The sequence below is a fragment of the Eleginops maclovinus genome, chromosome 1 (assembly GCF_036324505.1).
Source record: "Eleginops maclovinus isolate JMC-PN-2008 ecotype Puerto Natales chromosome 1, JC_Emac_rtc_rv5, whole genome shotgun sequence".
Taxonomy (NCBI): Eukaryota; Metazoa; Chordata; class Actinopteri; order Perciformes; family Eleginopidae; genus Eleginops; species Eleginops maclovinus.
This window is the reverse complement of record NC_086349.1, coordinates 18,535,468-18,563,101: the sequence shown is the minus strand read 5'-3', so window position 1 is coordinate 18,563,101 and position 27,634 is coordinate 18,535,468. Positions and strand designations below refer to the sequence as shown.

General features: G+C 38.7%; 6 protein-coding genes across 8 annotated transcripts; 1 reads left to right on the top strand and 5 right to left on the bottom strand.

Annotated features, from left to right (window-relative positions):
- Positions 1-485: 485 nt before the first annotated feature.
- Positions 486-9,466, bottom strand: LOC134863763 (embryonic polyadenylate-binding protein-like). Its single transcript, XM_063882440.1, has 16 exons — positions 9,297-9,466; positions 7,849-8,053; positions 7,023-7,216; positions 6,642-6,757; positions 5,884-6,023; positions 5,671-5,765; positions 5,116-5,253; positions 4,710-4,805; positions 3,482-3,742; positions 2,982-3,069; positions 2,784-2,903; positions 2,545-2,681; positions 2,063-2,174; positions 1,837-1,967; positions 1,081-1,157; positions 486-620 (listed from the first exon to the last, which is right to left on the bottom strand). Exons 2-15 carry the CDS (start codon positions 8,039-8,041, stop codon positions 1,095-1,097), a joined length of 1,884 nt encoding a protein of 627 aa, XP_063738510.1. The 5' UTR covers positions 8,042-8,053; positions 9,297-9,466; the 3' UTR covers positions 486-620; positions 1,081-1,094.
- Positions 9,467-9,674: 208 nt separating this feature from the next.
- LOC134863522 (14-3-3 protein beta/alpha-1) lies at positions 9,675-14,040 on the bottom strand. The gene is made up of 6 exons (XM_063882079.1): positions 13,791-14,040; positions 12,375-12,676; positions 12,142-12,265; positions 11,768-11,931; positions 11,558-11,653; positions 9,675-11,465 (listed from the first exon to the last, which is right to left on the bottom strand). The coding sequence occupies exons 2-6, from the start codon at positions 12,666-12,668 to the stop codon at positions 11,409-11,411; spliced, it is 735 nt and encodes a 244-aa protein (XP_063738149.1). The 5' UTR covers positions 12,669-12,676; positions 13,791-14,040; the 3' UTR covers positions 9,675-11,408.
- Positions 14,041-14,851: 811 nt separating this feature from the next.
- Positions 14,852-17,819, top strand: ognb (osteoglycin, paralog b). The gene is made up of 6 exons (XM_063882070.1): positions 14,852-15,032; positions 15,147-15,225; positions 15,438-15,602; positions 15,684-15,886; positions 15,980-16,072; positions 16,201-17,819. The coding sequence occupies exons 1-6, from the start codon at positions 14,934-14,936 to the stop codon at positions 16,369-16,371; spliced, it is 810 nt and encodes a 269-aa protein (XP_063738140.1). The 5' UTR covers positions 14,852-14,933; the 3' UTR covers positions 16,372-17,819.
- On the bottom strand, positions 16,651-18,671 carry LOC134863550 (ubiquinol-cytochrome c reductase complex assembly factor 5). The gene is made up of 2 exons (XM_063882120.1): positions 18,273-18,671; positions 16,651-17,096 (listed from the first exon to the last, which is right to left on the bottom strand). Exons 1-2 carry the CDS (start codon positions 18,418-18,420, stop codon positions 17,005-17,007), a joined length of 240 nt encoding a protein of 79 aa, XP_063738190.1. The 5' UTR covers positions 18,421-18,671; the 3' UTR covers positions 16,651-17,004.
- Positions 18,672-19,442: 771 nt separating this feature from the next.
- kctd6b (potassium channel tetramerization domain containing 6b) lies at positions 19,443-22,793 on the bottom strand. Of its 3 annotated transcripts, XM_063882091.1 has the most exons (3): positions 22,599-22,793; positions 21,540-21,641; positions 19,443-21,047 (listed from the first exon to the last, which is right to left on the bottom strand). In XM_063882091.1, the coding sequence occupies exons 2-3, from the start codon at positions 21,564-21,566 to the stop codon at positions 20,361-20,363; spliced, it is 714 nt and encodes a 237-aa protein (XP_063738161.1). In that variant the 5' UTR covers positions 21,567-21,641; positions 22,599-22,793; the 3' UTR covers positions 19,443-20,360. The 3 variants fall into 3 exon arrangements, with proteins under 3 accessions (XP_063738161.1, XP_063738178.1, XP_063738169.1); XM_063882108.1 differs by lacking the exon at positions 21,540-21,641 and having other exon boundaries at positions 22,599-22,782; XM_063882099.1 differs by lacking the exon at positions 22,599-22,793 and having other exon boundaries at positions 21,540-21,888.
- A 126-nt stretch (positions 22,794-22,919) lies between these two features.
- On the bottom strand, positions 22,920-26,028 carry abhd6b (abhydrolase domain containing 6, acylglycerol lipase b). The gene is made up of 9 exons (XM_063882056.1): positions 25,755-26,028; positions 25,455-25,586; positions 24,916-25,072; positions 24,683-24,796; positions 24,452-24,584; positions 23,985-24,142; positions 23,779-23,833; positions 23,600-23,700; positions 22,920-23,252 (listed from the first exon to the last, which is right to left on the bottom strand). The coding sequence occupies exons 2-9, from the start codon at positions 25,577-25,579 to the stop codon at positions 23,073-23,075; spliced, it is 1,023 nt and encodes a 340-aa protein (XP_063738126.1). The 5' UTR covers positions 25,580-25,586; positions 25,755-26,028; the 3' UTR covers positions 22,920-23,072.
- Between the last annotated feature and the right edge of the window lie 1,606 nt (positions 26,029-27,634).

Here is a 27,634-nt window from a genome sequence, read left to right as displayed (position 1 = left end):
AAAACTCTACTCTTCATTTGAGCATTTGCCAATTTAATATGAATGTGCGGGGTAGAGAAACAAGACCTGAATTCAAGTTATTTGCTACAGTATGACAAGCAGCTTAATATAGCATGACTTAAATAGATAAAGGGCTGTTATCAGAGATATATATACTAAACCAGTCAAGTCTTCATTCTTAAAATCTTTCCTCATGCAAAATGGTTCTAACGAAACTCACCTTGTGATGTGTCCTTTCCACTGATGCCCCTAAGGCCCAAATAAATTCCTACTGGGGGATTACCACCCTTCACAGCGCAGTAAGAAGGGGAAGAACACTCAGAAAAATTAACTAATTTGGACAAGCAATAAAAAGGTGACTAACTCATTGAAAGCGTTGTGGGGAAAAGGATCTGGTCAGTTAGCGAATGTACATTTGAACTGCGGCATCTTCCTTTAAGTGTTTAACAAATGACACAAGACAGGTTTAATGCATATACTTTGAACTTTATCTTCTAACAAAAGGTTTCGCAACAACAAAATAGTTTTAACATATCAGATCTTTTTACTGTTTTTTTTTCTTTTTCAAAGTTTTACTGTTTTTATGTTTTTTTTCCCCTCCTCCAGAAAGTCGTTGACATCTGGAAAAAATGAATTGAATAGTGTTAAGCGGCAACATGTGATTATTGCAGCTCAGCAAACTGTTTATGAAACACATGCAGCAATGTTTCTGAACCAGGGTCACAAGGGCTGCATTTGACAACAACCAAAAGTCCCAGCTTCCTGATGTGATTACACTTAAAGAGTAAAACAGAGGAAAAAACTAAATAAGAAATTACTGTTGCAGATTTTGCAAGTGCTTTTCGGATGGGGATGGGGATGGGGGGGGGGGGGTCTTGGCAAAGTTGTCCACAAAAAGATATTCACTGCAGTTATGTTCTGAGCAACTGAGCATTATATATTGAAATCATAATACCCGTTGAGGAACAATAATCCCAATGATAAACATGCTCTGCAAACCTGAAAAATGTATGATCTAAACCGTGAATACAGCCGGTTAGTGCTCTAACTTCCAACGACGGGACAGAAGTTGTGGCTGACCTGAAAAGGCTTCTTCACTTCTTAGGAGAGCATTCCTTGGCCTGGTGAGCCTGCAGGACAGCAATCGCCTCGTCCACCTGATCAAAAGTGAGGAACAACGTGGGGGAGAAACGCAGCCGGGCCCCGTCCAAAAACAAACAATTGACATTAGCCGAGTTTATTGAATGACCGCTCCTGAAGAAAGTCCCTGAACCTCAAGTTTAGATCCTTAGATCCTTATTTATTTTATGATCTTCATGACTTACTAAACATTATTTATTGAGGTTTCTCTATTACATAACATACTATATTAACAATTTAGGATTTTCTTCATTCCTTTTTTAATGTTTTTTGTTACGCTAGTTTTTTTTTGTTTTAATTACATAATATACTATGATTTATTTAAATATTTTCATGACATGCTGTATTACACATTAGATTTTTTAAAGAAACACTACCCTATGATCTCTTTATGCTTAACATGTTCTCTTATGTAAATCACTTTTCTATACCATGCCTTCTTAAATATTTGTTTTTTGTTAATGACATACTATATTATGACTTGAATGATTTTTAAGACAACCAGTGCAATCTAGTATTTGATTGAGAACCTGTGGCGGCTGACCTGCCTTAATGAGCATAACGTCTGATTAAGTGCCAACCTTTGGTCTAAAGATCTAAAAGAGAAAAAGATCAGACCATACCAAGTCCTGTAATCTGCAGCAGTCCTTAATGCCAGCTGTGTAATATCAAGAAAACAAGTCAACGTAACAACACCTTAGCATTCAGGGACTCGGGACACTCCAGCATGTGCAGCAGCTCAGAGTTGTCGATCTCCAGCAGCATGCCTGTGATTTTCCCTGCTAAGTTTGGGTGCAGGGAGTGGATCACTGGATACAACCGCTCTCCTGTGTATCACAGCAGCGAGAGAGATTAGCAACCCAATGCACTCACACAATCTACAGCAAAGAGGAACAGAGGTAGAATAAAACTCATGGCACACCGAGGAGCTGCTTCTGATCCAAGAGTGGAGCTGAAGCCAGCATCGAAGCAGTGAGTGGCTCATGACCTCCAAAGTGCACGGGTGGTGGCTCCATCATCGGCGCCGGAAGAGCCTGGAGACACCGAGTTTAACACGTTTCACATTTCTACATCACAAAGGCAAATATTTTCCTCACCCACATGTATTTAAAAGCAGACTCAGATTACAAACAATTATAATTATTACATAAATCATGATAAAACATTAAGGGATTTAATGCAGCAGGATGTTTACCCGCTGTATTTTTAGAAGGTACCATATTATGGCAACAATAATTATAATCCTATTACGTACGGTAGATAATTATGTAATGAACATTGTTTGGATAACCCCCCCCCTCAAGAAAACTGTGCAGAGAATAGGGCTCCAGGAACAGCTGACAAACAGTGATATGCGTTCTGCTCCTGCCTGAGTATCAGCGTTAAGAGGGGAGACTGCAGTACCTGTATTCTTGCCATGGCTGACGGTATAGTAACAACCTGCTGGGCGTTTCTCACTGCAGAGGAGTACCTGTACTGGCCGCCTCTGGCCATAACAAGCACATCAGTACGCCCGCCCTGGGTCTGGGTGCCTATGTTATCTAAAGAAAGAAAAAAAAAGCGTGTCAGTTTTACAATGTGCACGTGAATGGCACATTGTAAGAAGGCTGCACATCATGCTGTCACACACATGCATGACTTACTTGTCTTATGTGAACCGCTTATGATGCGTGGAGCCTGAGTGGAGGCCTGTCTGACCGTAGCGATGGGGGTCGGTCCACGTCGGGGAACAGAGCATCCAACAATTTGGCTCGAGTAGGGGCCTAAAAACAGAGAATACGACATTTACACACACACACACACACACACACACTCTCTCACTCACTCACTCACTCACTCACCCTGCAGTCTCTGTGGCGGTCCGCTCCAACGCGGCCCTGGTCTTATGTTGCTACTGACATTGGGGTTGTAGAAAGAACGAGTGGGAGCCTGCACAGTAAACATTAAACCCTCTGAATCATATTTTAGAAGAAAAACAAAGTACTGAAATGACAGAGGCGCACAGGGATTTTTTTGTCCACAACCTCCTGGTGTTGTGGGAATTTAATCTTAATTGAGTTTATGGCTGTTGGACAAAAGCATAAATCTATGAAATTGATTTCTTGGATTTAGAGGTCAACATTTTGCTGGTTGGTTTGATTAAATGTCCATCTTTCAAACTAGTGGTGGCCTTGCAAAATTCAGCATGACAATGTAATACACATGAGTAAGACATTGGCTGTATGAATGAAAAAGTTAAATAAATGTTGTGGCTCAATTCTGAAAGCACTGGAAATAATTCCAAACGCTTCTGTGATTTTCCTCACCACGCTCTCTGTTCTCACTGTGTAATCTTTCGTACCTGTGGCACAGTCATGTAGTATCCGGCCTGCTGGTATGAGTCGATGACGGGACTTGGCATGGTCCTCATGGTAGAGATCCTCTGCATGTATTTATTGGTCAGGATTGCTTTACGCTCCTCCCTCCGCTGAGCCAGTGCCACATACAGCGGCTTGGTGGCAATAATTCTCCCGTTCATTTCAGTCACTGCTTTGGTTGCTTCCTCAGGTGAGGAGAAACACACAAAGCCAAAGCCCTTGCTTTGGGAGCCATCTGTCATGACCTGTAGGGAAAAAAAGAAATGTTTAAGACGCTTGACATCAGAGCTGTAGCAAAGTCACAAAAAATGTAGGACTGGTGACTCTGACGCCACGGCTGGAACTTGACCTACTTAAGACCTTGTGGCAAAAAGCAGAAGAGACTTGATTATGTGACTCATAAATATTGAAAAATGATCTACTGAATTTTGTCTTGCCTATTAAAGCTCTGCCAAACTCTCCTATCCTTAGACATTTCCTGTTTCCATTTATTTGCTGGCTTAATGACTGCAAAGGGAAATCATTTTGAGCTCGTCTCTTTGTTGGACAATGATTCATACTGTTAGATCCTTAAGCTTTTATAGGATTGTTTTCCCATGCCATGTCTAACCCTTTATCTGAACCTGTACTGTACTCGTTGATTGAATGTTGTGAATAGAACCAGGATTGCCCTAATTTTCATAACCCACAATAAAGCTCATAAACGAGCCTTTGATTATAAGGGTAATGAGTTCATACGCAAGTACCTCAATCATTTCCCCTCCACACCATCAAGTCTCACTGCAGTCATGACAATCCTGCTTATGTTCAACTTGTGTTTGTGTAATATTTGTAATCATTACAACAGACAAATGACAATTAATCTTAGGGGGAAAAAACTGTTTATGCCGGGCCTTAAAAGAAATGAGTCATTATAAAGCCATACTAATGGATGCAAAGTGGACTGTCTTGTGGAAATGCTTTAAAAAGCTCAAAGGAAAATGCCATCCTCCACAGTGACGTTACATTGTAAGTACCAGTGCAAAAGGAAATGGGGACGGGCAGCTTACTGTAGGGCGATCAGTCCTTACTTCTGGGAGGATACAATTTATGGTGTACCCGTAAAGGTGTATTAGTCGGGGTTTTACTGTCTAGTAGTAATAACTTGTATTCCTATCACTGATAAAGCAACAGAAAATCACAATGGTTGTCACATGTGTGTGATGTCGTTACCTTGGCACTGGTGATGGTGCCGTAAGGGGCAAACTCTTTCCGTAGCCTCTCGTCATCTATGGTATCGTCCAAGTTCTTCACATACAGATTCACCCCCTGAAATCAGAAAGAGCACAAGATAACCCGCTGTTTTTCTCTGTCCATTTTCTGCTCCAATTTTTGTTACTAATATACACAGGAATATTTAAACTTTCCATGGCAATTTGCAGCTTGTTTACGGCCTGTGTCATCCTTCCGCATAGAAAATGATGCATCAGTTTACATCTATACCAACCAAATCACGTAAGGCCTGCATAATGAAAACTACCTTTTCTTAAACAAATATTCTATAAACATATCAACTTAAAAGCAAACCATTAAAATGCCTTCAAATGTCTTGGCCCACATGCACACACTGCAGCAGCACCTGGTAGCGCTGGATGCGATCCTGCTTGATCTGGTCAAACTTGCGCTTGAGCTCTCCCTGGCGCTCCAGTCTCTTCTGAGCGCGACCGACGAAGATGGTCTTCCCATTGATATCCTTTCCATTCATTTCATCAACTGCCTGAAAACCAGAGGAGCATCAACATGTTTTAGAATCTACATGTTGTCGGTCTTGTAGGAATAGAGAGTAGACAGATATTCCACTCAGATCAACAGAGCAGGATGGTCAGAGCAGTCGCCATATTTATATGCATTGATGCAGCCTCACTGTTCTGCAGGAACTAAGCAGTGAAGTTGCGCGTTGACTAATGACTTGGTAACACACAAATGTTGATAATTATGAATGTGATTATATGTGGGTGAGATTCAAAGTGATTACAAGCAACCGACAACAGAGTTCTTAAACTTGTGGGTGTGTCACACTTTGAAGCTCACTTTGAGCTGCACATCGTGAATGCTGCCTTGAAGTCAATATAATGAGCGGCCAGTGTTGGCAGGTATCCAATCTAGGTGGACAGTGAAACTTGGCACGCTTTACCTGCTGAGCGTCCTCGTGGCTAGCGTAGTTCACAAAGCCAAACCCTCGGGAACGGCCCCTCTCATCCCTCATCACCCGCACACTGAGAGTCCTGCCTGAGAGCACAGAGCAGTCAGTGACTATCTGATATGCTTAGTGACAGTAAAGTCAACTCATTGCAGAAAGGCCTCTAAATGAGTGGGAGAGCAACACAAATGATAAGTGCATTCTTACCAAACTCAGCAAAGACTTCCTTGAGTTTCTCATCAGTGTAGTCTTCACCAAAGTTTTTGATGTAGACGTTGGTGAACTTCATCGCTTTGGTTCCAAACTCCATCTCTCTTTCCTTGCGGGACTTAAAGTGGCCAACAAAGCTACAAAGAAAAAACCAATCCATCACCAAGGGGACAATAAAGAAGGACTATTTTTTTTTTTTTTTTAAAGGTGCATCTTTGGCTTAGGCACACAGCACCAGATAAGGACAAAGCAGATAAGAACAAGCATCAGAAAACAGAACGATTTGTAGGCTCAACTGTCACACATACTTCTTTTTGTTTTACCACAATTCATCAGTAAATATTGTCCACAGATGAATGAATACTTCTCTTTCCATTATTAATGAAACGCCTACTCTGTATGGACACAAGCGTTTTCTGACGGTCATGCTTTGCCTGTTTAGTCCTTAAATCACAACACACAGCGACAGAACACACAGCGACAGAACACCTCGACACAGATCCTACCTACTAACTGACCTAAGGGACAACTGACATGTTCGCCCCAGCAAATTGGCCATTGGGTTGACATTGCCAGACTCCCAAAGTTTACCTGTCCTTTGACTGAGCAAAACACAAAACACGGAAAAGTCATCCATCATTCATTCAGGTTATATAGATGAAACACGCGTACATATTCCGCACTAGTCTTTGCCTGAACATATTTCTTTAAGTCACATTTTGACCGGCTTTTTAGATTGCATTTAGTTTACTCACACTTTCCTATCATTCAGCAGCATCCCATTCATGGTGTCAATGGCCCGGTTTGCAGCCTCCTGAGTCTCAAAGTGAACAAATCCATAACCTTTGGACCCTTTCTCGTCACAAACAACCTACAAGACAAAGGCTTTAAATCATGCATCAATTGCAGAGTTTCAGCAGAAGCACCTCCTGTATTCTTGTACTGGGCCAGGCGATGGTTACAATTACAAACTGATTACACAGATCTATTGTCTCAGAATATGATCGTCATGTTTTTGTTTTGATGTTGTGCCACTCAAAGCATACTGCACCCCCCTACTGTTGGTTTCACACGTATTGTCCCAATATTGCATGATGAAAATAAGTAGTACCCAGAAAGTGACCCAGGCAACTTACCTTGCAGGACAAAATGTTGCCAAAGGCAGAGAAGGTATCGTAGAGAGCCTTGTTGTCAATAGACTCGTCCATATTCTTGATGAAGATGTTTCCCACGCCAGACTTCCTGAGTCCCGGGTCACGCTGAGACCACATTATTCTGATAGGCCGACCTTTGATAACGTCGTAGTTCATTGTATCCAGGGCGCACTCAGCTTTAAAATAAAAACATCACCATGTCCCCATTTTTATATTTCATCAAATGTTGCATAAAGGCACCACCGCTGATCATGCAAAGCTATATCACAGCTCTATCGAGGATTGAACTTCCTTTCATCACATCAGTTAAGCAACATTAGATGAGAAATTATTTAGGATGATATTTCATGTTTGTGTTGACTTTTTGCTCGATACAAGAGACGCTAATTATACTCGACTCAAATATTAAATCCAAGAATTCTCACGGTTTCTGTATTTGTGACATTATAAAAAAGTACATTTCTGTTTGACTTTTCACCATACTGCTTTCCAGCAAGCATAATCACCAACACAACAAAACATGTTTGTTTTTTTAATTGGGCAACACTTATTCTGAGACCGCCTATCCCATTTTGACAGTTGCGTAATGGTTTGCACCCTTGCTAAAATTTGCACTCTCATCCCCCAAAAAAGCATAACATCCAACTTCCTTTTATTTCTCATAGATGTTCATGAATTTTCTTCTTTAAGGTCATACATTAAAAAAAAAGCAGATTATGTCTGTAATTAAAAATTGTGCTGCCCAGTGGCTATTCTCTAGTATTCATTTTCCAGTGAAAAAAATAGAGTTTCAAACTTGGTACCTTACCATCAGCTGGTTGCTGGAAGTTTATGTATGCATATCCCAGAGACCTGCGGGTGATGATGTCGCGGCACACACGGATGGACATGATGGGTCCAGCAGGAGAGAACTTCTGGTAGAGCATTGCCTCCGTGACATCTGAATGCAGGTCGCCTACATACAGAGAGGCGAGGGGGTACGATTGTCCACCACTGTTCATCTTGGGTCAGTGCTAGTTAAAGAAAGAACAATGTTAAGACGATTGCATTGTTCAAGAATAGTTTTTAAATACCATATACAGTACTTGTTATGATTCAAATCTAAGCTAATTCTAAAGCAACTGTTATGTTAAAAACACCATTAATATGACCATTGTCTAATCTTAAATATGTGCAGACCTAGCAACTCAAAAGGTGAGAGATGGAGTACAACCTTAACAGGTCCGCTATACCCCTAAGGGACAAGTCAAGTTTTTGGTTAATTTTAACTTCTTATAACCAGGAAGTCTTATAAGTTACTTATTATCCCTGTTAGAAGAGGGGCAGCGTTAGATAAGCACTACAGCCTACCTAAGAGCAAGTCTGATAAGACTTTAGCACAACTGATACATTTGCCATTTAAATTGAAACAAAACTTTCACTAATTCATGTATTCTGAAGTCTATGAAGTCCATGCTTAGAAGTTCTGAGGGAAAAAAAGATTTGACTTTTGGCTAAATCCCTATGCATACAATAGAAATACAACATTAAAATGTACTTTTTTTAATCATTGATTTCCTAAGATATGCTGTATAATTGCTTGTTCATTGGGATGATCTCCTTTACAAATTACATGTCAGAAACACCTCCCTGTATAATGCAATACAGTTCAAACAGCATCACTAAAATGTTTCATGAAAGCATAACGTTGAATCAACACCTGTAAATCAGTCTCAACATAGGCTTAGCTTTATAACCTACATGAAGGGAGGATTTAACCACTGCAAATCTGCTAACTGCTAGATTCAACCACTGGCAAAAATGGTTTTCCTTATTTAACTCATTGGCTATAATCACACTACATGTTGAAAAAGTGTATATATCAATTTTTTTTATTACTAAAACCTTTTTTTTTTCATAATTATGACGCGAGAGGGTGTGGCTAAATGCTTCTAAAGAAAATAGCAATCTCAAACGACTCAACCAAATAAGATTTTCCGAAATTGTATTAGAAAAATAGCTCAAATATGGCAGAGCTTTAATGAACATAACAATGTCTATCAAAAGCTGTGTTCTGCAATGAATTAATTAAAAGTTCATAAAATATCAATTTAAGTAGTTACCAAAAACACGATGTAGCTAGAGCTAGCTAAAGTCAGCTACATTTAAATAGCACTTTTTTACTTATTACACCAATAATCATTAGTGGTGAAGGCAATAAATCTCAATAATAAGACCATCGAATTTGAAAAATGTGTAAAAGTTTACGTTACTTACAGCTTTCAAAGCCAATTGTTGGAATACTGAAGTATGATTTTCAGAGCAGCACGTTGCAACCCCCGTTCTACACTTTCCACAGGGGCGGGAGGTTGTTTTCGTTTAATTATGACAGTGGAACACCTGTAGAGCTCCTCCGCGTATCGTCGTTTCAATTTAACTGTGAGGGGACATATGTGAACAGGCGTGACAATCCGCGATGAAAACTAGTTCTTGTATCTACAAGGGTTAACATCTCCGTTTCGCCCTCTGTAGGTGTTTGCAATGCCTGACTGAAATCACACAGTCATCAAATTTTAGTTAATTTAAGCTATCTTTATGAATCACTAAATCATATTAGTATTCCCTGTGAACAAAAATGAAGACGTTATTTGCCTGTTATCTTAAACGAAACTTTATTTCACTGAATGTTCTTTGACACTTTTTCTATTTCTTACATGTATAGTGAAACTAGAATGGTTTTAAGATACATAAACACAAAGCTAGAATTACACCAACCATTGTTTATCTCCATTTCTTCATTGCTTTTTAGAGCTAATCTAAATTTTCACAACCACGTGTGTGCACTGGGTAATAGACTGTTACAGAAGCAAATTTTTAGCCATAAGACTTGTAAAAACAAAGCAAGTAAATACCTGATATACAGACAGGCTTCGTTCCACATTCACTAACTGCATTTTCATCAAGCATAATAATAAACTGACATGACTTTTTTTTTTTTTTTTCCCCCACGACAAGATTATTTCAATTCATTGGAGCATTGTCAGGGTAAACAGACAGTCAGCAATAATGTGGAATGGTGTCTTCAACTACAGTATGTGGAATGTAGTGGTGATAAATGGTATTGTGACACTGAGCTTTTTTCCTAAAGTGAAGGATTTGGCTTCTCCAAATTAGACCTGATTTTTGAGGTGATCATTAACACAAGCTATCTTCAACAGCAGAGAGGTGCACCAGGGTAAAAACGGTTGTCAAGATCTAGCAATTTAGGTTGTCTGGTCTTAACTCATTCCCTTTGATATTTCTTAAAAACAACAAGCAGATGCAGCCACAGATGCTGCAAGAGAAAGCCAGGCACAGATTTTTTTGTTGGAGAAAACAACCGCTTTAAGAGGAATATTTTGCAAGCAGGGTTGATACAGTGTGGTAAGACATTTTCAATTAACATCAATAAAAGGTTACTTTAGGTTTTACATACAGATGATAGTCAATCTTGCAAAATACATGGAACCACATTAATGCACATACAATTTTCATTGTACTGAGATCAAGCAGCACCTGAACAGTGAGTAAAACTACAATGACAATCCATACTTAGTTCCAAATGAAAGTAGCCAGCCTTTTTAAAAGCCTAATTAATGTGGAATGTATGATGTCTGACAAATCTAACATGACAATTTAGGGATCCCTTGAAACTGTGAATTTGTGTACATGATCAAGGAGCATTACACCAATATGTCAGTGTCACAATACAGCCTGCCTCCTTTCTGTATGAGCCCACAGCAGAATTGCAGTTAGTTGTTAATACAGGATTGTACGAGTGTCTGAAAATACAAACACAAAAACTGTTTTGGGATTGTGAAGCAAATGGGACGCCTACCATCACAGTGATTGGTGGAAATCAACTGCCAGTTTAATTACCATACAATAAAACCTGTAAATATCATGAGGAATCACAAATAAGAAAGTAACAAAAAAAAAGAGGGATAAAATGCACGACAAACTAGCTGGGACAAAGGGATTTGGAAGGACGATTAAAATTCACAACACCCCCCTCCCCCCCAGACCACCCCATATACACACAATCTTTCATATCTTTTCATACATGCTCTCTCACTACATACAGACATACACACAAAAGCCGACAAAAAAAAAACAACAGCAACATGGACTCACTAATCAATACAACATGTTTCCACAAAGTGACTGAATCTGCTAACTGAAAAATTACCCTGTCACCATCAGTGAACTGAGAGGGGTAAACTAGTTGGTCAGGAGCAATTCAGGCTGCTTGTCATACAGAAGTGGGAGGAGCTGATGGAGTGGAGGGGGATGTATATAAGCTGTCTGTGTTTAAGATAAGAGTGTAGGTGGATTAACAGTGCAATTCCATTAGTTTTCCCCATCTCCAGTCTCTCCCTCATCTGCCTGGTTTTCTGATGTCCACAGCTGGAAACAGGGAAAGAAACAGTTTTATAATTTGCTGCGAGTAATACAGAAGGATCAATGAGAGACAAAACAGTATGGTGCTTAAAACTCACAGTCAGGTTATCCCTTAGTAGTTGCATGATCAGGGTGCTGTCTTTGTAAGAATCCTCGTTCAAAGTGTCAAGTTCAGCAATGGCGTCATCGAATGCCTGAGAGACAAACATTACACTTGTTATTTAAATTTAACAACAATGTAATATAATACAGCCTTCAAATCTTAATATTTACAGTAAAGCTGTTAAGGATTTAGAAATCATCCATACCGCCTTAGCCAGACTGCAAGCCTTGTCTGGGTTGTTGAGGATTTCATAGTAGAAGACGGAGAAGTTGAGGGCCAGGCCAAGCCGGATAGGGTGTGTTGGCTGCATCTCCGCCTTACTGATGTCAAATGCTTCCTGGTACGCCTGCTGGGAATTCTCCACAGTATCTTAAGAGTGAAAGAGAATAACAAAAATTCAATTCCATCATTACAGCATTATTAACTGTTTTGGCCACCTAGGGGCAGTAACCTCACCCTAAACCAAAAAAAAAGGGCTGAGAAATGCTAGACAGGGAAGGAAAAAACTGCAGAATTGGGGATAATGACCCCACTGATCCCTTGTTAAGTGAACACATCTCTCACTAAGCATGTCCTTACCCTTCTTTTTATCTTCAGAAGCAACCTCAGACAGGTATCTATAATAGTCGCCTTTCATTTTCAGATAGAACACCTTGCTCTCGGCAGAACTCGCATTGGTAATGAGAAAGTTGTCCAGTAGCCCCTGAAAACGACAGTTAAAAACTAGTTTAGTTATGCGATATTCAGAATCAATTTCAAACAAGTGCCATTTTCACATGGGATGTTTAAGTATTGAATTACAAAATCCTTACGAGCACATCACGGCAGATATCCTGCAGCTCAACTTCAATCTTCTCCCGGTATTCGCGCGCCATCTGCATTTTTTTGTCATTGCCCTCAGTCTTCTGCTCAATGCTGGAGATGACACGCCAGGATGAGCGGCGTGCTCCTACCACATTCTTGTAGGCAACCGAGAGAAGGTTGCGCTCCTCATTTGACAGCTCTGTATTTTGCTCTGTCACCGCCTTCATGGATGCAGCCATGTCATCATAGCGCTCAGCCTGCTCAGCAAGCTTGGCCTTCTGTACCAGGTCGTTCTTATCCATTTTCTAGACTGGTGGAGAAGAAAAACAGTATTAAGATTTGTTGTGTATAGTTAATCAAAAAACTGGAAAAAATGTGAACAGACCTCTATTGACATTTCTTTTCTTTTTTTTAAACTTGTAATATTAAGTTATTTTATTTTGCTTTGGAAGGCCATGGCTTCTAAGAACGGTTACCAAAGGATTCAAAGGAAAGTGAGGATAAGCATTGCGAACTGGGCCCCATGGCAAGTGGGTCAACCATACACATCACTAGCTGAAGCTAGCTACTAGCTAGCGTTTGCCAATCCTTCCTTGTCCTTAAGCACAATTTGATTTAATGGGACTGAAGCAAATTCATTACAGTATCAACATCTGCCCTACTGTACGATATAAATAACAAAACGGTTTTAGTGGCTCGTTTAATGTTGTTTAAATCGACATTTAGTACACCAACCGAAGCATTCCCGGGTCAGGTTTTAATGCCCTCCCTTTATGTTGCTAGCAACGTTAGCGGAACGGTACATTGTGCTAACCGATATCAAATATAGCTTGAAAACTGCGACCGATCAGAATCATAATTGGTTTTGTACAATATTCGACCTAACAGAATTAGATAAAAGTCATATTTCCAATCGGTCGTAATAATGATTACACAAAGCGAGTGGATGAGTGGCTAACCATTAGCTAGCTAGCGTCGTCTTAAAATGTACCGTTAGACTGTGTAACGGTAAAGTCCGTTTGGTAGGCCAACAAAAGCAAAGACTGACTTTCGGTTAAAAAAACACGGCCAGGGTGTTGCCAATCGACATTTGCTATTTGTGTATTATATACAGAAACCACAATTGAGTACTCTAATGCATTACTTTCGCGTTTAATTCATTTTTAGCAGCTGTATCACGGCCCGCTGAGGCGGACGAGCCTGTCAGAACAAAGTGTCACGGAATCCGACCGTCCGTTAGCTCGCTGGTTAGCATGAGCTGCTAGCAAGCGAGCGTTAGCCTTTCACAAACCCAGCTCGCTATCATGATGGCTTCTCAGCAGGATTCAACCAGACACGATGAAAAATCCATTCTAACATTAAATTACGAATGAAAATGTGCTCTTATATTGCCCTTTAAATAAGTGCGATGTTCTTAGACTTACAATATTGGTGACTTTTAGTCCTGCTTTTTTTTTCTCTCTCTGGACGATTTAGCCTCCGTCCTCCGTCTCGCTCAGCGTATCGTTCAGGGCAGTACCACTTCCGCTACACTGTTCGTTCTGTTTCCTCTTTTCTAACCGCACATCTGCCTTACGTAATGCTACCCCTGCTTATAAGCTAAATAAGATAATCAATATAGCTTACCGTAAAATATTATTTAAAAAAACAAAAGCGATATGTGCGCTTAAATCACCTTTTCATTATCTGGTGGGCATAACATGAGCATAACATAACCATTTTCAATACAGATTCATTCGAACAACAAGGTTACATGACGATTTTTATTCCACACTTCATCAAAGCAAAAAAATGCTTATGGACATAACTGCTGATTTTTATCTGGCAACGGCTCCGTTGTTTGGTAAATCTCTAAACAAAATGACCATCAATATTTTCAAAGATGTCTGATTTATTGCTTTACTGATGGAACATGATATCTGTCTGCCGCATTTATACACCTTGCATAACAATACTGTGCAGGAAATTGATAGACACGTATTGGTTATAATTGTAACGATACATTTTGTTATTAACATGTTTCTTTCTACATGTAAGAGTTCCTCTTTGCTTTTCATCCTGCACAGCAAGGTCAAACATTAAGGTCAATCACAATTGTAACCTCTGTTTTGCTCAAAACACTAGCTTAGTGTGCCTACATTTATAGACTCTTTAACATGATTATCTGCACAAGCCATTGAAAAAACATCTGTTAACCTTAATATGATTTTCTGTTCTTTGCCTTTGTGAATATGGCATTTGTGATATAAGTTATGATAGTTTTAATTACTGTTTATCTGTCCGTTTTTTTAAAATCATAGTTAAAATAAATGTCATAATATAGTGAAACATTCCCAGAGCCGACAAATAACAAACAACAGTGTAAATACTTAGAGATATTTAAATAAACATTTAACTAATGGCTCAGGGCAACACTAAAGCAGCATGTATTGAGTTAAACTTTGCTTCATTTTCTTACTTACTGGCAGTTACATAAAAATCTGGATGGAAAAGTTTCCTGCTCACATATTACTCAGTTCCCAGCTTGCTGACAGACACTCTCTTCTCTCAACAGAAACTCAGAGACAATGATGCAGTTAAGGACTTTAATTTTTACATTCATACTACTGCCATTGATATGGTCTACTTCAGCAAAAGAGAAATACATGGAAGTCAGGAGACCTACGGTAATTTGATCTTTCATTGTTTATACACTGTTAATACATTTGTAGAACTAATGCATAGTCCTCTTCAGTTGTGAGGTAAAGTATAGCTACTATAAGAGGTTTTCCTTTTTACAGAAAGACACTGTAAACTTTCCAGACTATGACACTGTTGAAGACTCCGTCACTGACCCAGCAACAGCTCCAAAAGCCGTTGGTAAGGTTTCTTTAAATGGAATAATTGGCTTTAAGCAACTGTTTCAATGTTTATTATGCAATAGTTTTTGAAGCATTTGTATTTTTCAAAAAATGTAACTAAAGCCATGTTATGTAATAATGGGGTCGATCAAGTGTCCCCATCCAACCTGTGTGCGTTGAACTTGAAGCTGCCATCACATTGCTGAAACCTATTACTTGTGATCTTTTCAGACATGCCAACATGTCTGCTTTGCGTTTGCCTGTCTGGATCAGTTTACTGTGAGGAGGTGTCCCCTGAAATGTCAGCAGTCCCAGCATTGCCAAAAGAAACAGCCCGTTTCTACGCACGTTTCAACCAAATCACAAAAATAAGAAACCAAGACTTTGCAGACATGGGTAAATACAAGTCATTTTAGTTGAGTTAACTCTTCAGTGAATGTCATCTTTCAAGCCATCTCTCTTTGTTTTATACTCCAGCCACCTTAAAAACAATTGACCTAACTGGGAATCTCATCGCTGAGATAAACGAGGGAGCTTTTTTAAAACTTCTACACCTTGAGGAGCTCATTCTTGCAGAAAACAAACTGACTAAACTTCCTATGCTGCCTGCCAAGCTGACGCTGTTCAATGCCAATTTCAACCAGCTTAAAACCCAGGGTGTAAAGGCAACTGCTTTTAAAGTAAGATCCCAGCTTAAAATGTTACAAACGTTATGTACATTGCAAGTTTGATACAGCAGGCGGCCCAAAATAGTGGTTCTTGTGTTGTTGCAGAAACTCACAGGACTGGCATATCTTTATCTTGGAAACAATGAACTGATAGCTGTGCCCCAACTTCCAGAGTCTCTTCAGGTTGTGCACCTGCATGTAAGTTAATCTGCAATACAATGAAATCACAGCAAATGACTGTAGAAATGTTTTACTTGTGTTTGTATTGCCAACAGTAGTAGCTACTTGCTGGGCCAATATTGTGGTCTCCTGTGTGTGTTCTGCAGAACAACAAGATCTCAACAGTAACAGATGAGACATTCTGCAAAGGGAACTCCAGTCATTACATCCGAACCAACATGGACGAGGTGAGACTGGACGGGAACCCCGTTGTGCTGTCAGAGCACCCAGCGAGCTTCATCTGTCTGCAGGCCCTCCCTATCGGATGGTACCACTGAAATGACCAAAACATGCTTTTGACAGTGGTAAGCCCGTCTGAGGAAGTTCTTCATAAAATGAAAGATGCAGATATAAACAGTTACCCAAAATATTGTTTGCAAAATGTGTTCTTAAATTCCATTTGATATACTCACAGTGCTCACGGTGCAAGTTCATATAAACAGACAGAAATAGTAAAGTCCCAAAACAGCAGGAATTAAACCAGGGTAAGAAAGAGCTTGTGTTTTGGGATGTTATAAACCAGTATCTAACACATTTGCAAAATAATCCAAGATGTCTTTAAATACATAATATCATTTCTTTATTTACAATTTGGCTGGGACAATTTTGTTTGAGCAAGTGCTATGCAATGTTTTAACAATTTAACTTTAATATCCAAAAGAGCATTCTTGAGATTATTACATTGTTTCATTTGAGCTACCATTAATATTATGACTGCAAATGTTTTCTTAAACTGAAGATAATAACAATAAACGTGCATGCTTCTCCATATGCCTTTCACTCATAACTTTGACATGTTGTTGTTACATGATATGAAGTCCATTCCAGCCTGTTGGAAAGAAGTAGGGAGCTTGAGTCCAAGAATGTGTCCTTAGGTGACACTGCAAGTCAACATTTAGTCTGGCCATCGGTCACTTGGATGAAGGCTCATTAAGAACTATTAAACCATCAGCTATCTTCTTCTCGTACTCCCGTTCCGATTGTTTTCTTCGGTAGACATCATCTGGAATGAAAACCGAATAAAGACCTGTAATATAGGCAATTTTTTAATCCTATTAACACTACAGTGGAGGAGAGGACTAGGACATTTATCATTTAAAAAAAGTTGAACTCATACTTTTGCTTGTTCATTGTTGTCAGGTTAAATGTTTTTCTATGAAAAAGGCATACATATGAGTTATTCCTGCAAAATAAAAAGAGGATTCGGGTTCAAGGAATGAAAATAACAGATGAAAGTCTGTTCTCTGTATCCCTAAATGGCCTCACAGAAAACTACAGGATCAAATATGCAGGGCAGCTTTTTCCCCCACCTCTTTATTCTTTTTCAAATACAAAAGAATTTTGAATCCTTTTAGTTCTGCTGAAATGGCACATTCAAGCACATCTGGATTTGCATTTTCTTTTTCAAATCTTTTGAGTGATCCAATAGCATTTAACCCTCTACATGGGTTGCTACACACATATCAATATGTAATATGCAGAGCTGGACAGATAAGTATTTAGTATAAAGTTATATTATAATAAATATTTATAACAATACTTCATATTAAAAGGGACCGTATTTCACTTTAAAGAGTACTATTTCTTGCTTTAAGTGCATTCAGTTCGTTGAGTACATATACTTCTGTACTAAAGTAACATTTGGAATAGAGGGGTACTTTTATAACAATATTATCTGTGATTTTTATATATATTTAATTATCAACATTAAAAAAATGTAAAGCAATATTGTGGATTTTATTTTTTCTGTGTCAGCAGCTGCACTGCCCTGCCTGAGTCAGACCCACTGCCTGTGCTGTTTCTATTTATAAATGCTTTTTCCACTTTTCTCTCAATTTTTCCATATTCCTTAATGAGAGTGGGGAGGAGAGGAAAGTTTGAGGACATGTTAGAAATGTCAACAAGGCTGCTTTGTCCCAAATATTCATAACAGTGCTAGGCCACTGTGAACAGGCTGCAAGTTAGTGAAACGGTGCAACATGGCAATCTTTACGTCACTTAAACAGAATCACGTTGCATGTAGGCTACTAATGCTCTTTATTTAGTTTTAAAAGCCTTTAACACTCATTATATAACTCACACACCAAGGCACAGAGCTTAAAGAAGTCACTGCCTTGATAACGTCAGCTAGCTTAGACACGAAGTTTTAATATTACAAACGAACCCAATTCACACTCACAGAAAGTCTCTTTTCCTATCCTTGCGTTGATCATGATCCACTCCATGACGCCTCCAATGCAGAAGAAGATGGGGAGAAACCTGTAAGTTCCTAGACTTTGTTTCCCTGGGACAAGGCTCAGTAAATATGTTATGTTGTTACTCTTCATTCTGGCTACCAGATGTGTTACCCAAAAGAGCTGTCGTCTCGATAAAACTGTTTATAATGTAGTGGGGAAGGAACTACGTTGTTTCAAAGTAAAATAGCAAGCGTGGACCTTAACATGTCCTTTACGCTTGTTACAAGAGCACCGGAAAGGAGAAACTGGGTTTGCTCGTTTTGTTGCTTGCAGCAAAGAAAAACGAAAAACGAACCTTCTAGAATCCTAAGAGAAATCTGCAGTAGCTAAATGTTGGAGCTTAAAACGAGCGCACATAGGAGCATCGTCACATCCGGTTGTGTTTACGGGTCAAGCTCCGCTTCGAAATGAATGCAAAGAACAACTAAATAAATAGAATTATCCGATAACTAAACAGCTGAAAACAACATCAGGGCAGCTTTTCTCCCCGTATGGGTTCAAGGTAGTACAAATATAATATTTTTTTTTCACAGTTCCTTCCTGTACAGACATTTGAGGATTCATTTCAATTCGGAGTGAGAAAAGCTTTTTTAAATACGTTTATAAACACAAAAAGATTCATCGTTTTTGGGAGACATTTTGCCCTTGTATGCTAAATTCTTCTTTTTGGAAGTCATAAGTTAGTCGTGAAATTGCCATAATAAAATAATTGCCATTACATGATATGTACTAGAAGAGACAAGCGTATCGGTATTATGTCAAAGCTTTTGGTCAATAAAGTTCAGGCCCTAGATGAGTGGTTATGAAATGTTAATTCAATATTGAATGTACTTATTTTTCATATTTTTTTGTCAACTGTTTCAGCCTAAAGTAGCTACCAAACTAACATTAACCTGGGATCATCTGGCTGTTGAGACCTGAGACCATAGACATATTCATAATGTTTTCCTTTTTTGTTAGTCTCAAAAATGTTACACATTGTAGTATCATGAACACAGATACATTATTAAAGGTTAGTGCAGATGTTTGAAAAGCTGATATACATTTTTCAAATACCAGTAGGAGATATCAAGATAATGTGAAAAGTTCCACCATAAAGCAATGCTAATAAATAACAAATACACGTTTTATTTTGGCTGGAATGATCAAACACATCATTGTTGATATGAGCTCTAAACTGTAACAGTATGACATAATACTGCAAAGCACACAACTACATACACAAACACAATACACTCAGACACATGCAACAATGACGAGGGGCTTCAATTATAGTACCATACAAGGAGACAAGACAGGTAAGAAACTTTTACGATCTACTGTAAGTTGGGCTAAAGATAATCATGATTTATTATTAAAAAAGGTTCACTCCGGACGAAGGATTAAAAACAGTTGATTGTTTAGTGTCCAAAACATGACCAAGACAGTTTATGTATGAGGCAGAATCATTTTACAATATCCTCCTTCCCCTTCAAATTGGGATAATAAGTCACATTGATGTCAAGATGTAGATTTGGCTACCTGTTAATAATCACTTTATTCATGAATTCGAAATAACATTTTTCCAATATTAAACCACATTTGATCCTAACCATTCCTTGAAAAATTAAAGGGTGCAGATTTTTAGCATATCTGGGGTACACTGGTTTCCCTTTGTAAATAAAATAAAAATAATAATCATTGCTTGTAAATGGGATCTTTCTGCTTCATACAAAAATCTTTACATCCATAGTCCTCAATAAGGACACATTTTTTAGGAATGGCCAAAAATGTAGTGGTAGTACAGCTAAGGAAGTCTTCTTGCATTTCGAGGTGATAAATAAAGAATTCAAATCTTTCACTGTTTTTTTATGACATCTGGACTTTGAGCCTTGTGCCTCTGTACCACCTTGGTTGAAAGAAAAGTAAATGATTTCTAGAGCCACATAACTTTGAAACAAATGTCAAAATGTGCTGTTGTATACACAGGACTTCTGTAATATGAAGACAAATCAAACAGCAATGTCAAGCACAACGACTGTGCTTTAAACTCAGTCTTCCACTTTGTGAGCAGGTCTACAGAAAGTCCAGTGATGTTCCACTGTGTTCTCATTTGCACGCTCACTCATATGATGCACACGGGTGTTGCGGATGGTGAAGCCTTGTTTCATGATGTAGTCCATGAGGTGAACCCTTAGGGAAATCTCTTGGTGATAGTCACATGGTCCGAAGGTGAACGACACCTGGCAGTCTCTGGTGTCCATCATATGTTTGTTCCACTTGGTGAAGTTGTTGGAGATACCTTCCAGCAGGCCGTGAACTTTTGTGGTTATGGTTAGCTGTGTGATGATAACAGCGACTGGGTTGGAATATTTTGAAAGTTTCCGAGTGCTTGAGAGCTCCACGACCTGTTCAAAGATGTCGGGAGGGTACAGAGGCTTGGGGTCATGAAGGCACTGGATCAAAGGTTCTATCTGGTAAAAGTCTGCCTCTTTCCTTAGTAGGTCGGTCTCTGTGAAGTCTGCAGGAAGGGTAAGCTCAGACGTCCGCAGAAAGTTCAGGATATACCGAAAAAGTGTCCCATCACGATCAATGAAATAATTCCCTTTGGAATCGCGGGTAGTGGGGAAATCTCCCCGGAACATTGCACCCAGCATGGAGTCTGGATAGCGCTGCAGGGTAGATAAACTGGTGGTGTACAAGTGACCTCCCACGTTCAAGGTAACAGGAGAACTCATCTAAAACAAAAGAGGAACAAGATAAGGATAAGAATAAAATGTTTTGTGATGTTAACATTTTAATTAGTATATTGCAGTTGTAGTTCAATGACATGAACTGTGTGAATTTCAGCTTACAAACTAGCTAAAATAAATGGAGTCCAATAAAAAGCCCCTGTATAAATCATGTAGTTTGTTGTACTGTGTGTAAAAATGTTTTGCATTATAGTGAGAAGTGTTTCTATCTCTAAGATTCAATATTGGAAACACCCAATGCAACACAATTCAACAGCGTCACAGCTTCTAGAATATCAAAAGGTTAAATCAACACCTCACCAAATCTGTTTGAATAAAATCCAAACATTACCATCATTAAGGTTGGACTCAATGTAGGGTAGTTATGTGATTGCATTATTTTAGATGTAAACTACTCTGTCAAAAGAGGGGATTTAACATTTCTTTATCTTGAAAAATAAACCTCTTATTCTAGTCTGACTTCTATCCATCTCTTACCCTATGGCCCCAGTCTCCATTATCCATTTGTAGAACAATACCCACTTGGTCAGAACCAAAATAGAGAAGGGACAGATACGCTTTGGCTTAATTCAATTTCACCTGTGGAAAAACAGTCAAATTAACATGAGCTGTAACAAAGATATGCAGAATATGATTGACACAATCATGAGGACTCAGTCAAATCATCTTTTTGCAGTGTCACATTACATGAGTACTGTTTACATGAAAGGCAGGAGCTCACTTCCTGGATTAAATGAACTAATAGTATTCAGGCATTTGTGATTTATGTTATTTCCAGTCAATTAATGCCAGATAGGTATCACGATGTTTCTATAATGCATGTATGTATGTATGTATGTATGTATGTGTATATATATATATATATATATATATATATATATATATAAGCTGGCAAACTCCAACTGCTGATGAATGCAGAGCTGAAATTATCAAAAGCTCCAGAAGCAGTTGCTAAATAATATTGCTTTGTCAACTGCTGTTTCAAATGTCAGAAATGAACTTTGAAACTCATGTGTCTTTAACCATGCAAAATGAAAACATAAATGATAATGCCACTGAATTGAAAGTGAAACCTGACACTAATAGAGCGAACATAACCCATTCACAGTCATGTCAGTTTTGTTACTAAATGAAGTGGTAAATGCTACTGAAGCTAGCTTACGTTTATTGAAAAGCTAGTGTAAAAGAAGCCTTTCAGTTTTGCTGCTTTTGACTCTTTTTTTCTATGAAAATAAAGGATTATGGAATATGAGCTTCACAAAATGCATTTTAAAACATGTATGATATAATTAATTTGTGAATACGACAGGGATGCACTGAGATTAGAAGTGCTAAATGCAAAAAGAGCACCACAGTGGAAAGGTTTGTCGTATAGCTTGCTAGCTACTTGCTAGCTAGCTATCAAAGATAGCTAACTGTTAGCATTCCACGAGCCGTTGACGTTAACTGCCGTTTCTACTACGGTTGACGTCGGGATTAATTTATTAATAAATGAGAATACCGGGAAGTAACATAGACGTTGAAACAAAGCCTTACCGGAGGGCTTTCTCGCTTATTTGTCTTGTTTTTTGTCCAGTTACTTTGTCCAGATTACAGCAGTTTGCGGTTCGTGTTAAACTGCACAGTCAAAGATGTTTGCCGCTGTCGTACCGGGCAGCTGTGCTCGGATCCAGGCTGCAGCAAAACTGCGCACACAAGGAGGGTGATTGAAGGGGGAGGAGGGGAGGAGGAGGTCCTGCTGCAACGACAGCCAGGAGGCACCTCTGCTGCATGAATACATTTACACACATTCAACACAGTCACACAAGGATTATTGCATGGCAACTTTATTATCGTGATGTAGTTGACATTCCAAATTAGACGCAATTCACTTTCAAGAAATGCTTGAACTCTAATAACCTTGCTTTAAGTGTAAATATTTTTGACGTAGATATCTGTTTTTATATGCATGTCACGTACAGGGAGCACGTGTAGCATTGCAGGGGAAGGACATTATTGCAAGGCTTTAGTTTAGGAGGATTTCTTTGTGCCACCCCTGGCGTCTTGTTGCAGGATGATGAACTCTAGGATGAGTTTAGCTGTCCGACAAGGCCTCTCCATCACCACAGAGTGTCCACAGTTCTCCAGCAGGTCCACTCTGCATCCAGGTAGCACTTCTGCAATGACATTAGCTCCAGAGACATCAACCACCTGGAAAAATGCAGGATAGCTATCATGTTTATGCAGATATGCAACTGAAATATCAAGTTTGTATACAGCAACATGACATTTGAGTTTATTAGCATTCATGATTAGAGTTGAAAACTGAATAGAAGCCGACTTTACATTCTTTTAATATAAAAATATTAATAATTATCCGCATATGCATCCTAAAAAATAAATACACTATCTAGTTATTTTATCAAATGCACATGCACCCATGCCTATATACTCAAACATTTATATATAAAACCATAAATGTATATACGACCATGCATCTAATTTAATGATTGTTTTAAAAGGTAATCACACTGTATTATTGGAACATCATACTTTACCTGATCTTTTTTCCCCCATATTACTTGTAAAGGTGCAGTTATCAGATGTAAGTGCTCCTGTAAGGCATATCTTGATGTTTCGCCAACAATCTCCATAAAAACTAATTCAAAGAGATGCACATTTATTAAGGACTATACTGTATGCTAAAATGGGAAATCCTAAAAATGTGTGAACTAACCTTCTTCATAAAAAGTGTTGTGAGGCTGCCGAACATCCACCAATCCTTGAAGAATCTAACAATGACAGAAACAAATAACACAACTGTTAAATAATTCAGTAAGGTGATTATTATTATTTATCTTTTCTGTAATCATCTACTTTTCTGTAATCATCTACTTCAAAGTGAAATCCACAATGTTTTAAATTGAATTTTTGAATTGTGACCTGCTGTGGGATTTTAAAGCGGACATGAGAGCAAAGTCTGAACATGTCCTCCATCTCCTCGGGGGTAGTCGGGATCAGCGGGATGTTCAGTGTGTAATTGCTGTGCTCCAAGTCCTGCAGATGATTGTCAAATTTGGTCTCACAGGGGTGTCTTATACCTGCAAAACAAAATAGGTGATAAGAAGGTGATGAGGTAAACTGGTATTTAGTTTGGAACATACACAGAAAAGAAAAAGGGAAGCAATTAAGCGTGTGTCATAATATCATATCATGTCTTGTAACTATTAATAATCAGTATTATGTTACAACTTTAAAAATACTGGTAACCAATGGATCTGGTGGACCTCCATTCTTGCAGTTTCACACTTTGAAAGGCTCCCTCCAGAGCCTCATAATATGTGAGAGAGCCTATTAAGGGTAAAAAATATCCTTTCCACACACACGCTTACACAAGTACAGTGACTGACCGTCTGGACAAATGAGAGTCATGCTACAGATCTCTGCAGGGTAGCAGGCTGCGTAAACCCCGGCTACATTTCCCCCCATAGAGGTTCCAACCACATGGAAAGGTTTCCTGTTTAAGCGAACGGTTTCCACAAACTAAGAAGAATTAAAGAAAAAATACAGAAAATCAGTGGAAGGATTTTGGGTGCCGGAGAAATGCAACCTTATTATTAATTTATCTTTCTGCAGATTACCTGATGGATCCTTTTGACCTGCCCCTGAATGGAGTAATCCTCTGTGTTTGTCCGAGTTGTTCCCTCATGACCAGGCATGTCCACACACAATATGTGCAGATGTTTTGGTAAATACTGGAGCAGGAAATTGGAGAAAGTATAGCTTAAGACCATTAATGTATGCATGGAAGCCAAGAAACACCAAGTAATAATTGGAAGGACAATAATTCTGTGTCAGTGACAAATCTGCTAACCTTGACAACACTTAGCCATGTGTCTTTGTGAGCAGAGAAGCCATGCAGCATCAGAATGGATGGTCTCATCCCAGCCTTTCCTCTGTAGGCGTAACAAAAGCGATAACCACCACAGTCTGCATAGCGCACCTGCAGGCCCAGAGTCCTCCTCCAGTACCTGAAAAGGAGCAGGTACATACATGCTTATAAACACAGACATGATGGTGCTGGAATTTGGGGCAAGTGATAATGAGCTTGGATGCAATTTTCAAATTTAAGCTGCCACTTTTCTTTATGCTAATGCTTGAAAACAATAAGGCTTTCATGAGACACTTTTTGGATTAAAAAAAAAAATAGACTAGACATTTTTGGATCATAACGGTCACAATAGTCTTTTGGCTCAGGCTACATTATGTGCAATACACAATAACACAGCCATAATGTTTGAAAAATGTCAAATAAAAATGCCAAAATGAAGGCAGAATGGTTGATTACACTCACAAGAGGATCCTGATTAATCATATGGATGGAAGGTGAAACATCAGAGTTATTGACATTACCAGTAATACACCTTAATGAGTGCAGAGGGCCAGAGGAGGAAGGAAGCAACAAAAACCAGGATGGGAATAGCCAGCGTTCCCCCTGCAATGATAAACAAGTTCACCACATCCAGATCAGCTGCCATGGCTCACCTAAAAACACAGCACACAAAAGCATTACACACATGCAGTGTCTCTTAAGCATCACATGTTTGTTGTACATCTGTACAATGTTTTGTTGTTATAATAAATAACTCTGAATAACATGTGGAATATCTTGATATGTGATGACAGATATTTTTAATAATTGTAAAATCTTACTTTTAGGATGAGTTTGTTCCCTCCTTGTGTCACAGGCAGAAACATGTGATGGCTTAGTTTTTGTTGATTACTAAATAGTCAATTTGTCTTACTGATACTGGGAATAAAAGTACAACTATTGCTGTGGAGTGTATTTAGTCCCGTCTGTTTGCTCTGGATAAAGTCATTGATTATTACTCATCATTGGAGGAAACCGGGCCACATTACTCGGTCAATCTTTTAAAGTGAACGTACAACAGGCCAATCGTTGCTTCAGTCCAGGCAGTACACTGTCTACAAATGTACACACTGTGAACAAAACAAACTATTAACAGCCTTTAACACAATAAGACGTCAGTAAAGTGAACATAATACTCTACAGTAAAGGAGTTGACTGGTGAGTAACAGACGATTAATGTTATAACGTTGCAGTGAAAACAATTTATAATATGGCTCTCCAAGCATCAACATAGAGGATAAGCAGTCATTTATACCCAAAGAAGGTTTGTTTAAGGGTTCACAAAAGGAAGAAAAATCTGATTTCAGTGGCAAAATGAATTCATTTTGATAAAAATGTTTTTAGACCTTGCCGTTTTGTGATCTTCAGGTTTCAATGGTGAGTTTGTGATGTTGGATGCTAACATAACAAATGTGGTGAAAATGTTTTAATTTGAATGCATTCATAATTATGATTGGATTTTATAATATTTATAGAAATCTGAAATGATCCATCCCACATAAGTAGGACTTTCTTTCAACGCACTAAGTATATATTTAAGAACATTTTGATTCTGATACTTTGATACTTCATCTTCAATCAATTTGTGTACTTTTTCCACTATTGTATATCGCAATTATGGATTCATCCAAATAAATGTAAATATGTAGTTCCAAATGAAAATGCATCACTTTACAGTGCCTTTGAGTCCAGGGCTTTTTCTTTGCACAGACCACTGGGTGTCATGACATCCACAGCATGTGAGGCGTCGGCTTTGCTTCAGTTGACAGCAAAGCTTTGAGGGATTCGGGAACAGACTTTGCTCACAGTCACTTTGAGGTTTCCTTAACTGAAGGGAAGAGAAACCAACGGACGAAACTTTGAACATAATCTCCAGATTTGCAGAATAATGAGTCACTACGTCTGGAAGAGTGACAAACCAGAGCAAACTGAACAAAGTGTAGGCTAAAGGCCTGGCTTATTATAGCTTCCCTTTTATACATTTATTTTATACAATTCTCATTAAATGAATACACTGGAAATAAAGAAAATACAACAAAATATGTGAATTGTATATACCTGAAAGCCATAAACAAAAAATATAATACAGTAGAGTTCATACCTCAGCTTTATCTGCCTATCATCTTCTTTTATTTATTTATTGTTGTATCTGTACTAAATCGGTATTGTGAGTATAATTCAGAACTATTCCTTAAATATCTATTTTTTTGTTCTAATCTTTGCTTGTAAACTGAGGTCCATACCACTGTACCCTGGGGTTCCCGAATAGGGGTGGGGGTGTTGTTTGTATGAAATGATTTACATGTACAAAGTTCAATAAATAACTTACATAAAAAAAGGACTTCAACATGATTGAGTAGCAATGTAAATTAAAGCAAAATGAAGTCCAAGATCACACTACACTTGCATCTAATGCAATGTGCATTTGCCATTCTGCTGCATCCCTGGTCCACTGCTGATGACCTACATACAAACTAGAGCAGAATAAATGGACACTGCAACTCTGCAGAGAGGCCCGGATGGCGTGGGAATGATTCTCACATTTTGGTTTATATAGGGCGAAGAGGCTGCTCACATGTCATCCCCAGGTTGTCTGAGACCAACGTCACATTAGTCGCATCATTCTGCTCGTCACTTTGTATCCTGAGAGAGATACAGCAAA

What these genes read in the sequence shown, in the direction of transcription:
- kctd6b (XM_063882091.1), bottom strand. Translation starts at nt 21,566, where the DNA reads ATGGATAATGGAGACTGGGGCCATAGG. An exon ending in ATGGAGACTGGGGCCATAGG is followed by an intron (nt 21,048 to 21,539) that starts GTAAGAGATGGA and finishes CTTTTGTTTTAG; the next exon opens with ATGAGTTCTCCTGTTACCTT.
- LOC134863522 (XM_063882079.1), bottom strand. Translation starts at nt 12,668, where the DNA reads ATGGATAAGAACGACCTGGTACAGAAGGCCAAGCTTGCTGAGCAGGCT. An exon ending in ATATCTGCCGTGATGTGCTC is followed by an intron (nt 12,266 to 12,374) that starts GTAAGGATTTTG and finishes TGTCGTTTTCAG; the next exon opens with GGGCTACTGGACAACTTTCT. An exon ending in TACTAAGGGATAACCTGACT is followed by an intron (nt 11,466 to 11,557) that starts GTGAGTTTTAAG and finishes CCCTGTTTCCAG; the next exon opens with CTGTGGACATCAGAAAACCA.
- abhd6b (XM_063882056.1), bottom strand. Translation starts at nt 25,579, where the DNA reads ATGGCAGCTGATCTGGATGTGGTGAACTTGTTTATCATTGCAGGGGGA. An exon ending in CTCATTAAGGTGTATTACTG is followed by an intron (nt 25,073 to 25,454) that starts GTAATGTCAATA and finishes GCTCCTTTTCAG; the next exon opens with GTACTGGAGGAGGACTCTGG. An exon ending in CAACACTTTTTATGAAGAAG is followed by an intron (nt 23,701 to 23,778) that starts GTTAGTTCACAC and finishes TCTTTGAATTAG; the next exon opens with TTTTTATGGAGATTGTTGGC.
- LOC134863763 (XM_063882440.1), bottom strand. Translation starts at nt 8,041, where the DNA reads ATGAACAGTGGTGGACAATCGTACCCCCTCGCCTCTCTGTATGTAGGC. An exon ending in GCAACATTTTGTCCTGCAAG is followed by an intron (nt 6,758 to 7,022) that starts GTAAGTTGCCTG and finishes TTTGTCTTGTAG; the next exon opens with GTTGTTTGTGACGAGAAAGG. An exon ending in CTGCTGAATGATAGGAAAGT is followed by an intron (nt 6,024 to 6,641) that starts GTGAGTAAACTA and finishes TTTTCTTTGTAG; the next exon opens with CTTTGTTGGCCACTTTAAGT.
- ognb (XM_063882070.1), top strand. Translation starts at nt 14,934, where the DNA reads ATGATGCAGTTAAGGACTTTAATTTTTACATTCATACTACTGCCATTG. An exon ending in AACAGCTCCAAAAGCCGTTG is followed by an intron (nt 15,226 to 15,437) that starts GTAAGGTTTCTT and finishes TGATCTTTTCAG; the next exon opens with ACATGCCAACATGTCTGCTT. An exon ending in CCAAGACTTTGCAGACATGG is followed by an intron (nt 15,603 to 15,683) that starts GTAAATACAAGT and finishes TTTATACTCCAG; the next exon opens with CCACCTTAAAAACAATTGAC.
- LOC134863550 (XM_063882120.1), bottom strand. Translation starts at nt 18,420, where the DNA reads ATGAAGAGTAACAACATAACATATTTACTGAGCCTTGTCCCAGGGAAA. An exon ending in GATAGGAAAAGAGACTTTCT is followed by an intron (nt 17,097 to 18,272) that starts GTGAGTGTGAAT and finishes TTTTCATTCCAG; the next exon opens with ATGATGTCTACCGAAGAAAA.